A 12,360-nucleotide genomic window follows, 5' to 3' on the forward strand; every position below is an offset into this window, starting at 1 on the left:
TTGTAGTAAAAAAATAATTTTATTATATATAAGCCCCTTCCCCAATTATCTGATTATATTTTTATATTCAGTAAGAGGTTTCTTAAGTGATGCATACCTGTACAGCTCCATTCTAAGGGTCGTTGAGATATTCCTGCAGACTGCAGAACAGACAACAATTCTGGCATCAAGATGTCTGACAGTCATGGCAGGAAGGCTTTTGGAACTCCTATTTCATGAGATTATTTCAATATATATCCCTGGGCCACATACTGTCTCCTGTGCCTCAAGATAAGGCAGTTCTAAATTCAAACAAAGGATATTTTTTAATCAAATTAAATTTCTCGACTCCCCCAAATATGGCTGCCTATATGTCATATAGGTTAGACTTCTTTAAGATTGATCAATGGTTGGCTTACAGGTCAATATTCATTCCTTAGTGGCATCATTCTATTTAATTGACATAAATATAAAAATGAGCAATCTGTTTAAGTCCTTTCAAAAGTATGTTATCTAGGTTCTGAGTTTGTTTTTTTAAGGTACCCCTTATATGATTTATGTATCAAGGCAAAACCTATGAAAAGCTGGCCCCAGAGAGCTAGAATTTATAAAATTTAAAGTATGTTTTTGATAAATGTGATTGGAAATAAAATTAGAAATCTTAAAATTTTAAGTTTTCTAATTCCTATATAAGCATATTCTTACAAAGACCCCTTTGTGCTTTTATAACAATAAAATATTTGTTGTTGCTTTTCTATCTCAAAAAAAAGTAACTCTGGAAAAGAAAATAATTACCTCTAGAAACCATATAAGATAAATGACTATACTTAAAGTTTTATATGTTAACAAAAAGGAAATTGCCTGTAAATGTATAAACATAACTACAGAGTCACCATATAGCAGAAACATGCACAGCAAAGCCAAAAATATTTTCAAATATCCATTTTAGAACTTAAGGTAATTTGGAAATCTTTTATAAGTCAGTATATTTGGAACTTAGCTCAAACATGTCATTTCCCAGGCCACTGCCAATGATTTCGATTTTAAACTTACTACAAGACGGAAGCAAGTCTAGCTACTTTTTCAACCTCAACTTAATTATATATTGATTCAGCTCAGCTCCCAGATTTAGAACAAGCTTTAACTAGGAAGGTAGCATAGGGTAATAGTCAAATACCAGCAAACTAATGGAAAAGATGATACAACCTATTTCACGAGATCCTAAAAAGAGAGCCATTGTTTCTCACCGAGTCAGGGATCTCACTTATATAAACGTCCCCTCTTATTCTTGCATCATTTTTGTTTTTCTCTACCAGACTATTTCACTATTTTGTCAACATCATAGCACTTTAATACCTCCCACCTTGAATAAAAATTCTCTCCTGACACCATGTTCCCACTGCCCTATTTCCTTCATTTACAGCAAAATTCATTAAAAAAAAAAAAAAACTTTCTATACCATCTTTATTTCCCTCTTAGATTCTTTCTTGACCCTACACCGACTCTGCTTTCATCCTCACCACTTCACAGAAATTGTTCTTATCAAGGTAACCAGCAATCTCCACATTACAAAATCCAGTTAGCAATTCTCAGTCCTTATCTCATTTGACCAATTGGCAGATTTTAACACAGCGATCACTTTCTCCTTTTTGAATTGTTTTTCATCTTGTTGCCTCCCAGAGCCACCACTCACTCTTGGTTTTCCTCCTTGCTCACTGGTCCTCCTTTAGGACCTCCTTTGTAAATGCCCATCTTCATCCTGACCTCTAAATAAAGCTGGATTGCCTAACAGTTTAGTCCCTGAACCTCTTCTCTTCCATATCTTTATTTGAATCCCTAGGCAACTATATCCTGTTTAGACTTTAAGTGTGATATATATACCAACACAACCTGGCCCTTCTTCCCTGTTCTACAGATTCCTGTATCTAGCTGCCCATTTGAAAGCTCCACTTGGACACCTAATAGGCAAATGCTACCTCATCAGCTTTAACATGGTCAAAGTCAAATCCTAGCTTCTACATAAACAATTCTACTCCCCATGATCACTCCTCTCTATCTCTTATCAGTATAAAAGCAATTCCATTCTTCTAGTTTCACAGGCCAAAACTTGAATCATCCTTGACTCTTCTATTTTATTGGTCCTTACATGCAAAATACAGCCAGAATACAGTGCTTCTCACCATTAACCCTCAGTCAAAGCCACTACGTCATCTCTTTTCTCTACTATTGTAATAAGCCTCCTAAAATGGACTCCCTGTTCCCACAAAACAGAACATCCATACAGCAGGCAAGAGTAACACTTTTCAAATCTAAGTCGGATCATGTCACTTTTCCGCTCAAAACTTCTCATGACTTGCCATTTCACTTGGAATAAAAACCACAGTTTTTATGATAGCATGATAGCCTACAAAGCCTCTCCATGATCTAGCCCCTGCTGCCTATCTCATCCACTATTCTCTTCCTCACACACGTCATTCCAGCTACATCGGCCTCATTGCTTTTTCTCAAACACACTAAGCATTATCCTGTCCTAGAGCTTTCGTGCTTGCTGTTCCTCAACCTGAAACCCTCTTTCCCTGGGTATCTGCATAATTTCTCTCTCACATCATTTAGGCTCAAATGCTACCTCATCAGGGTGACCTGTTCTTACCATCCTACATAAACTAGCAACTTCCTACCCACACTGTCACTCTCAAGCTTCTTGATCTGCTTTATTTTTCTTCTTAGTACCTCACAGATATTGTCATTTAATTGTTTACCGTCTGTCTTTCCCAAATATTAAAATGCAAACACTATGAGAATAGTAATTTTGATTTACTCAAAAAACAGCACAAAGAAGAGCATCTGGCATTTAGCCTGGTATATATTTGCTGAATGACTAAACAAATAATTGCAAGTTCTTATTCTAAAAGTTTTATAAAGATTAGTTCATTTAATCATCAAAACAACTATATAGAGGTACTATTATTATTCCAACTATACCAATGAGACAAAAGCACAATAACTTGTAAGTGGTACAGTCAGTCTTCTGTATCTATTAAAGGAAATCAAATTAGATCATACAAATAGAGTATTTAACAAAATGTCTGGCACATAAAATACCGAATATTTATGAAATATTTATTATGTGCCAAACATTAACGTAGGCTCTTTATGTGTATTTATTCATTTAATTCTCACACTGTTTAATAAGTGGTTCCTATTATTTTTTTCACTAATATTTATCAGGGTACCACCTTTAACTCAATAGAAGTGGCATAAAAGATTCTGCTGAGAGAAATGGCACAAACTCCAACCTTTACTCTTCTCAGAAAAAAGTGAACATGTGCCTAAAACAATATGTTTTGAAGAATAGCACTGAAAACCAAATCAAAATTAATTGAATTCATATCACACACAGGCACATCATTAACTATGTATCTGCTGGCTCTAAGTTCTAAAAAACCCTCTAATAGTCAAAGACAAAATCATCACAGATTTTTTTCATCACAAAAATATCTACTCCAAAGGTGAAAGGATTAAGAAGAACAAATTGGTAGTTACAAAAAGTCACGGGGATAGAAAGTACAGCAATAGGTAATATAGTCAATAATATTATAATAACTATGTACAGTGCCAGGAGAGCACTAGACTTATCGGAAGGATCACTTTGTAAATTATATAAATATCTAACCACTAGGCTATACACCTGAAATGAATATAAAATACTGAATGTCAATTGTAATTGAAAAAAATATTTAAAAGAACAATAATCATTGAAATATTTTTCCTAAATCTACTTTTCCTCCAAAACTCTAGTAACCACTCTAGATTGCACTGTATTATGCTTTAAAGCATCTTCTTCATTATAAATTACAAATTATCTGGATTAAAGATCTTTTAATGATTAAACTAGAACTTATTCATTTAAACCAATTATTACTGAAATCATCAAGTTTACCTAATGTAAGCAACTCTCTGCTTTAAAACCCTTTTATTACCAAGAATAAATTTTGAAATTACTCCATCTGACAAAATACAATAGCCAATTTCCTTTAACCTTGAGTTAAAGTGAAAGTCACATGAATATTACTGAACATAATTTTGTCAATTCAACACAGCAATTGGCTTTTGATTTTTAGTTCGACCAGTAGATACTCATTCTTTATTAATAATTAACACAAGAACAATCCTGGGTAAAGATCCTTAAAACTTACGGTGCAATAATGGCTCTAGCAGGTCTTTTTGTAGACTGTACTTGTGAAAGCCAACCTTCTAGCTGTGCATTCAGCTGAGGTCCTATAAAAAGAGAGAGGGAAACTGGAGTCAGCAAAGCAATGTACTGTAGAGAAGGATACACAAAGCCCTCACTGAACCTATTTGTGACTAAAATAGCTTAATGGGCAGTGGGATCATCAGTATGGACGTTTATGTTTGAAACTTAACCAATGACATACAAAGTGTCTACCAAGCCATATGGTAAGGCCAAGATCTGATTAAACAAAACTTGCTTTTATCTATTTGCTTATTTACTTACAAGCATCTTTATTCCAGAACAAAAACAACAATATAAAGTACAATTTGAGAAAGTGTTTAAACAAAATAAAAAAAAGAAACAGAAAAATGTTAGTATATGAAAAGATAATAATCGAGTGACTATTTCTTAGAGCATCAAAACCTGCTTTAATCACTAAAATCACATCCATGGAGTGATCACTCCCACACTCAATGGCCTTTTCTTCCTTCCGCTCCAATCTCCTACTCGCATGATCATATCAATAACTATGATCATAGATTGGGAGTGAAGAGAGCTGGATATTTGAAATTGAGATTTTCTGAGGTAGTGTAGTTACTAGTTAACTACAACTGCTCTTACAACTGTCCTAGTTTTCTGCACTAACTTGTCCCTCTTTATTAGGTCCTTACCATTAGGTGCAAATATGTTATACTAGCAGATTGATTTTCCCCGCAACTACCACCCCGTTTCCCACTGTCCATCATCCCCTCTCTTCTTCACTTCTTACCCAGCCTGAGACGTGATCTTTCCTTTGCCTATGGCCTCACTCCTTTGTTCCTCTCCTCCTCCATTATGTCAAATCATAGTTAAAACCAACTTTCCACTTAACACAGTACTTCCACCTGAACAGCTGAATGGGACTGAAACACAACCATAGGAACTTTGAAATTATACCCATAAATTTCAGAAGACCATTAGCAAAGCTCAGAAATCATACCACATTAACCTACTGAATTTGTTCTCCCATCTTTAAGATAATTATCTCATATAGCTTCTCCTTTTACCTTAAACTTTCAGCCTCTTCTCACACCTAGCAGATGATCACATTTTTCATTTTGCCAAAGAAAAACAAGCAGATGTAGGGTGCCCAACCATGCTGGTTTGTCTGGGACTTTCCCAGTTTTAGCAATGAACATTCTGCATTCTGGAAAACCGCAGGCCCAGGTAAACCTGAACATCTGTCACCCTAAGTTCAGAAGAGAACTACTTCCTTTTCCCACCATTTATTGTTTTCCCTCCTGTTTCAGCAAACTGTCCTTGCTCCTATCAAAAGCCAAACCAATTACTTCTGCACCGGATCCCACCGTTTCTCTTGCTCTGGGACCCTACTCTTACAGCTGTCTCAGTCTTCTCCACTAGTATGTTCTTTTTCACTCGGTCATTACCACTATCGTGCAAATATGCAATACTAGCAAACTGATTTCCCCCAACCACCACCCCATTTCTCTGGCCCTTTTTCTCTGGCTCTTTAAACTTTTAATCATAAAATATTTAAACATTACAAAGAGAATCTAGGTAATAATAACAAATACCATGGGCCTACTTTCCAAATAAATTAAATCTTAACATTCTGTCTTATTAAGATCTTCTGTTATTAAGAAATAAGACATTAAAGACACAGCCGAATCCCTTGCTGATCCCATTTATACGCCTCCCACCTGAGAGGTAATCACTTTCTGAGTGTGGTGTCGATCACTGCATTATACGCTTATTAATATATGTATCCAGAAATAATATGTATATTATTTTGTTCTGCATGTTTTTAAACATTATATATACTGTAAATGTCCACCTATGACTTGTTAGTCACTCAATATTATTTTAAAAAATTATTCATATTGATATATGTAGCTCTAATTCATCCATTTTCAATGCTGTATAGTATTGCAATGTATGAGTAAAAGTACTAGATCATAAGTGCATGCACATATTCAACTACTAAATTGCTAAACTGCGCACTAAAGCAGCCAGATTAATTTATGCATCAGTGTAAAGGCAAATAAAAATAAGAGATTTTATTCACACACTCCTGCTTTTCAGGAATTCTTATGCAACTAATTAACAAAATCATTCTAAGATATGAGAAGTAAGCCAAATTGGTTTTCCACACTTTTCTATCTCTGGCCTGTGCCTCCTATTCTGCTTTGCAAAAAAAAAAAAAAAAAATTCAACAACCACCTCAATCTGAACAAAAATCATGTGTTCTATAAACTCTTCTCAAACAATGTACACTTGAATCACCTGAGAATCTTGTTAAAATGCTAATTGTGATTCTATAGGCCTGAAGCAGGGCCTGAGGTTCTGCATGTCTAACATCCTCCCCAGGTGACAGCAATCTTTGCTGGCCTGCAAACCACACTCCAGTAGCAAGTCTAGATCAATGGCTACCAGCCAAAAAAGGGTCTTGGACTCTAAGGGCTCCACGAAACTATATGCATACCTAGATTTATCTAGAGATAAAATAATGTCTAGATAAGTATAAGATCTATCAATTAATGGATTAAGAAATATTCATTTAATTAAAAGTGTTAATGAAATTTCTTCTACATTTTTAAATCATGTATTTTCTCAATCAACAGATAATAAAGAACTACTGTCCTGTAAGAAATCCTGTACTTTTCTGACATGAAGAAGGTTCCTAAAAGAAGGGGAAGGAGGATACACTTTTCAAAGAGCCTGAGAACCATTCTAGACCTATCACTTACCTTTCCCAGAATTTATCCAAACTGCATTTCAATTACCTTACAGCTTCATTTTCTACTAGTTATTTAATAAACTATAGATAACTATGACTAATAATGTTTTAATGTTGCAAATAACATTTGCCTTCATTTGTTAATTGAATAAATATTTATGAAACAGTTATTTATGTGCCAGGAAGTGAGATGGATGCTGGAGTTACAGCAATAAAAAAGACAGATGTTGATACCTGCCTTCATGGAGCTTATAATTGTCAATATTTTAAATCCCAAAAATAGCTGACAGATGAAAATTTCAGCCACTAAAACAAGCTAGTATGAGAGAGATATTTGGTTAGGGGAGGAGCCTTCCAGTGTGGCTCAAACTATTCCATGTATATAAGGTAAAGAATGACCTATTGTCACAACTTTTTTTATCATTCTTTTTTGAGTGGTTACCTGCTTATTAGCACAATAAACTCAATTCCACAGGACTGGTTAAAGCAAAGTAACAAAAGACAAAGCAGAAGCAAAAATCATAAATTCAAACAAAAGTAGACTGTCAGCCTCTAGAATTTTGCTCTTAATCATTCTGTGAAATCTGTTCAAATCAAACTAAGAAATAAACTCTGACCTGTGGTGAAAAACACACAAAAAATAAGGTTAATATGCTAGACTTTTTATAACAATGGCTCGTGGATCTCTGAATTTCACAGACCAATATAATTTAAAAAGAAATTTGGAAAACCAATATAGGGTTGCCAATTTTTTATTTTACTAAGCAAGATATTTAAAACATTTCAACTTTATCTATGATCATGATTTCATAAAACAAATATAACACCAAAAAGTAAGAGCACAATTTTAAGATAATCTCAATCCTTTAAACTGAATAAATTAACTACATTTCATTGACTCCAAGATGTTATCACTATTAAGATGCACCATTATTTTGTGTACCACTAAAAAGAAAAAATAGCTACCAATTAAACTAAGACATATGCTTTCTTATCACTTAGAATTTTTTATTTTATATTTATTTTAAAAGCTCTTTTAAACTTATTTAGACATGATTTTTCATATAATACTCTTATGGTTTCATAAAAAAAGCAAAAGAAATTCAAGGTATTCTTAAAATCTTCTTCACATTCAGAATCTGATATCTAAATTCTTTTTAATTCAGAGTCATCGGTAATCCTTGTTTTTCCATAATATCATCTCTCTGCACCATTTAAAGAATTAGTAACACAAAATTTCTTTTTAAAGTGTTCCTCTATTACCTCCGGGACTCTCGTCCAAGCAACTAACACACACTGCCCAGTCTCGATGCCATACCTTTCTTGATCTTACCAAAAGGTATCACCAGAAGATTTAATAGGTTTCAGAAGACAACCCAGAAATGGTCATCTTCTCCATAAACAGTCCTTAAATGGTATGTTAACTGAAATATCAATGGGTTGCAGTTGTCTAGTCATATCAGTAGGAGTAATTATTGAGTTCATGAATGTGTAGGTAGTGATAACTATTTCACAACTGACAATGATTTTAAGATGCCATTAACTGTAAAGACCTCATTTGCAGAAATGCTAAAATATGGGAAAATGTACATCTCGAAATCGATGAAATATAGCAGCACTGTGAAAACCATACTCACTATGTTCTAATATTTATTTTATGCAGAAGAATGAAAAAGTCATCAAAGACCGGCATTTGGGAACCACTTCTCACTAGAATGAAAGTGTTTCAGAGAAGCAGTCCAACTACAATAATCTCATTTAATTTTAAAAATAAATAACAGTTCAGCAGTTCTCCTGAAATCTTTTCATTACTGACGCCTTTCTGTGACCACATACTTAGAATTTATTGCAATACTATTTACAAAACTTTCTCTTATTTTTAGATACACCTCAAGGGATGCTATTTGTTTTTATGTATCTATGATAGTTCTCCTCACACAGAAAGTAGTATGCCCTTGGGAACACAAGAACACAAGAATTGTCACACCGAATCTGACCCAAAACCCATTCAGTGCAGTTCTGTATCAAACCAAAAACGCTTGCTGTGAAGGAAATTGATTGTTGTCTCTGATATAAAACCTCAAAGGTTAGGCCAAATCCAAATATCTTAGATTCCTTTTTATCCAATAATTTATTTAAACATTGTAAGAATTTATTTACATTTTCAGCTAAACTCTGTAGTTCAGAATCCACAAGGACAATTAACCATCCAAACAATCTTTAGTATATACCAACCAACTCATATTTGGCCAACTGGAAATCACCACTATTCTACTCAATCATACACAGTTTCTCAAAATTTTCATATAGTTAAAACCAGTTCCATTGGCATTTCAAACCTAAAAGGGCTGCAAATTTGAAAATAACGGGGTACTCGCACACACCCCCCCCCAGGTCATTTACAAACTGTAATCTGAAAATAGGTTTAGCATGGATCCCTTTAACAACCTATTAATGTGGATTCTCTATTCCCACTCCTGTTTATAAACAAATTCCCTCCCTATCAAATGATGCCATTATATCCCTTGATATTGCCTGGTTATAGGATCTTATCTAAACTTTCTTAAAGATCAAAGTATTGATTTTTGTTTGCCATTTTTTCATTATTAAAAAAATATATTCAGTACTGAAAACTGGTGGAATACATATTCGGGAGGAAAAATAATAATTCCACAATTATAAAAGGCATCAAACTTAATATTTTCCAAATTTCCTTCTAAGCTTTAAAATGATATACAATTCTGTAACTGGCTTTTATTTACATAACATTATAGCATAAACGTTTCCCTATATTATGAACTCTTTAAATAAAGACATTTTATGGCTGAATATTTTTATGTGAATGGATCACTGCTTCCTTAAACATTATTTATATTAATAATGTTTAGATTGTTTCCAATTATTTGTACTATCATAAACAATTCTATAATATGTATCTCCATTTCCATAGTTAAAATTATTTCCTCATGAGATTCTCAGAAATGCAATGATGTAAATCATTAAGGGATTTTTAAGATTTCAATACATATATTCCAAATGTTATCCAAAGTTGCATCCATTCATAATCATGCACTATGCATGACCATAAGCTCACTACTCAAAATTGTATTTTAAAAGATTAAGTAATTTAACTCATGCCCTCATTTGATAAAATTTAAATTTAATGTCCTACCTTAATAATATTTATCATTTCAAAATAAATTAAATATTCCATTTCTTTAATCGAAGAAAAATGTATTTTGACTTCTAAGGTATTTATTCTCTACTTGAACCATGCAAGCCACAAGTTATCTATTACTAAAGTTTAGCAAACAACTACTGTCTATTGCTTTTACAGAAGATAAGTCAAATTTAAAACAAAGCCCATTAAGCTGCATTATGCTGCTGTTTTAAATTATTCACAAACCTGAAGATTTTTATATGCTCCTGCAATTAAATCTTTTTAATTAATGTGATATAATTTTTCGTCCTTTTAGAAACCATAACTTTTTCTTCTGTAATAGTCAAAAAGTGGTCTACGGACCAGAATCTTCTGATGTGTTTATTTAAGAGAGAGATCTCTGGGTCTTAACCCCAATCTTTGAGGATGGTGACCAACGGCTTTTAACAAGCTTTTAACAAGCTCTCCAAGTGACTGTGATATACATTAAAATGTGAGGCCCACCAACATAAACGAGTTTATGTGCACATGCTATATAAATGAACATGTGAATGAACACAACTAGCAGACTGCTGCAAGGTTTATAATTGAGATTTTTCATTACAATAAATAAATCACATAATCTATAAGTTAGCAATACATAAAAGGATGAATTTTTACATCCAAAATACTATGAAGTCATAAGTGATCCACTTTTTAAAATTTACATAAGTTTATTTTTAACAGTGTTTCTAGCCTCTCACTTCAATAAATGCCTCCCCGGCTTTTTCATTCAATCCTGATGACAAAGGAAAATGAACTCAGATTCACAGAAAGTAAGAGATCTACAAACTCAAATTCTCTTTTAAATCTTGTTTTAGTCCAAAACTTCATAAAATGTAGTAGACTAACTACATTCCCACAATATCCACAGTCATTTCAAAACTCCCATGCTCCTACTAGCAGCTTAAACAGAGGCAAGAAGATAACACCATGTTTATACTCTAACGCAAGGTCAAATACTTTAGTGAGGGAAATACAAACCTGGATCACAAAAGGCAACCACTTAAAGTGGTCAAATGCTTAAAGTTGGGTCCACAATATTTTCTTAATGCATATCTACCAGGAATCATTGTTTTCTTCAAACTGCAGCTAGCATGTTTCTTCCCACCCCGCCCTTTGGGTTACAATCAGCCAGTTGATACTAGTGAAGATGCATAATTTGGTACCAATTCCAAAACATAATCTGTGGAAAAATAAAACAAGTCTGTCTTATTGGAAAGAATCAGGACTAGGATAACACTTCCCACATAAGGTAACACTTCTCAGGCAATTGCTAAAAAATAAAAGTTTCTTAAGATAAAAAGAAACATTAGAATTTTCATTTTTCATATATTTTCACAAAACAGATTTGCAGACATTGCCACTTTCTCACCCTATTCTGTGTAATACGGATTGTCTTCTGTAAGAGTTTTCACTTGCAGAGTTTGGTCAGGAAAAATGGATCAGGCCCAGTGGACTACGCAAAATGAAACACGTAATATGGCTGCATACGTGTGAACTGATAGAAAAAAAGATCTAAAACAACTTAAGCAACCACCAAATAAATAAGTAAAATAAATTATGGTAGATCCATAAAATAGAATATTCAGCAACTGGAAAACAATGAGGCACAATTTTATGACCCTCTATGGAACATCTCATAATGGAAGAAAAAAAGAGAGCATGGTACAGAACAGAAGGTATAATATATACCATTTTTGTGTGTGAATATATATCATACATAATTATGTACTGGTTTGTATTTATGTAGAATATGTCTGGACGAACACAAAAGGAATAGATCAGTGACCGCATCCTCACAAGGGAACTAAGATCAGTGGGAAACTTTACTTTTCACTGTACACCCATTTGTATCTTTGGCATTTTGCACTATGTACAAGTACTACCTATCCAGAAGTATAAAAAAAGATGGTGCAGTCATATAACATAATACCATGTAGTCATAAACAATGATGCTACAGACATATTTAATGACATGGAAAAAATCCTATAAATGCTAAGTCCAATTTATAAACCACTGTTAGACCTAAGACAACACCTACATTAATAATCTAGGTTAAAATAAATAAAACCAAACTGCTGAGAATTGCTATTTGACCAATATCATATACACATTAGAGTATCAGGATATATGTGGGCCAATATGACAAGACTTCCCTATTATCAGAAAGGGATTCCCCCTTTTTACTTCACTCTCATAAGTATGAT

At 33.5% G+C, this 12,360-nt stretch overlaps 1 protein-coding gene across 4 annotated transcripts in view; it reads right to left on the reverse strand.

The window, feature by feature from the left end:
• MEMO1 (mediator of cell motility 1) overlaps nucleotides 1-12,360 on the reverse strand; it is a 93,428-nt gene that overhangs the window by 53,321 nt on the left and 27,747 nt on the right. For all 4 annotated transcript variants that reach the window (XM_023536935.1, XM_011370753.2, XM_023536934.1 and 1 more), the window contains one exon: nucleotides 4,176-4,257. Coding sequence is in view for 2 of the 4 variants with exons in the window: in XM_011370753.2 (XP_011369055.1) it covers nucleotides 4,176-4,257 (82 nt within the window). In the remaining 2 variants the exon portion in view is untranslated. The remainder of the gene's footprint in view (nucleotides 1-4,175; nucleotides 4,258-12,360) is intronic.

This window comes from Pteropus vampyrus, unplaced genomic scaffold (genome assembly GCF_000151845.1).
Source record: "Pteropus vampyrus isolate Shadow unplaced genomic scaffold, Pvam_2.0 Scaffold173, whole genome shotgun sequence".
NCBI classification, from domain to species: Eukaryota; Metazoa; Chordata; class Mammalia; order Chiroptera; family Pteropodidae; genus Pteropus; species Pteropus vampyrus.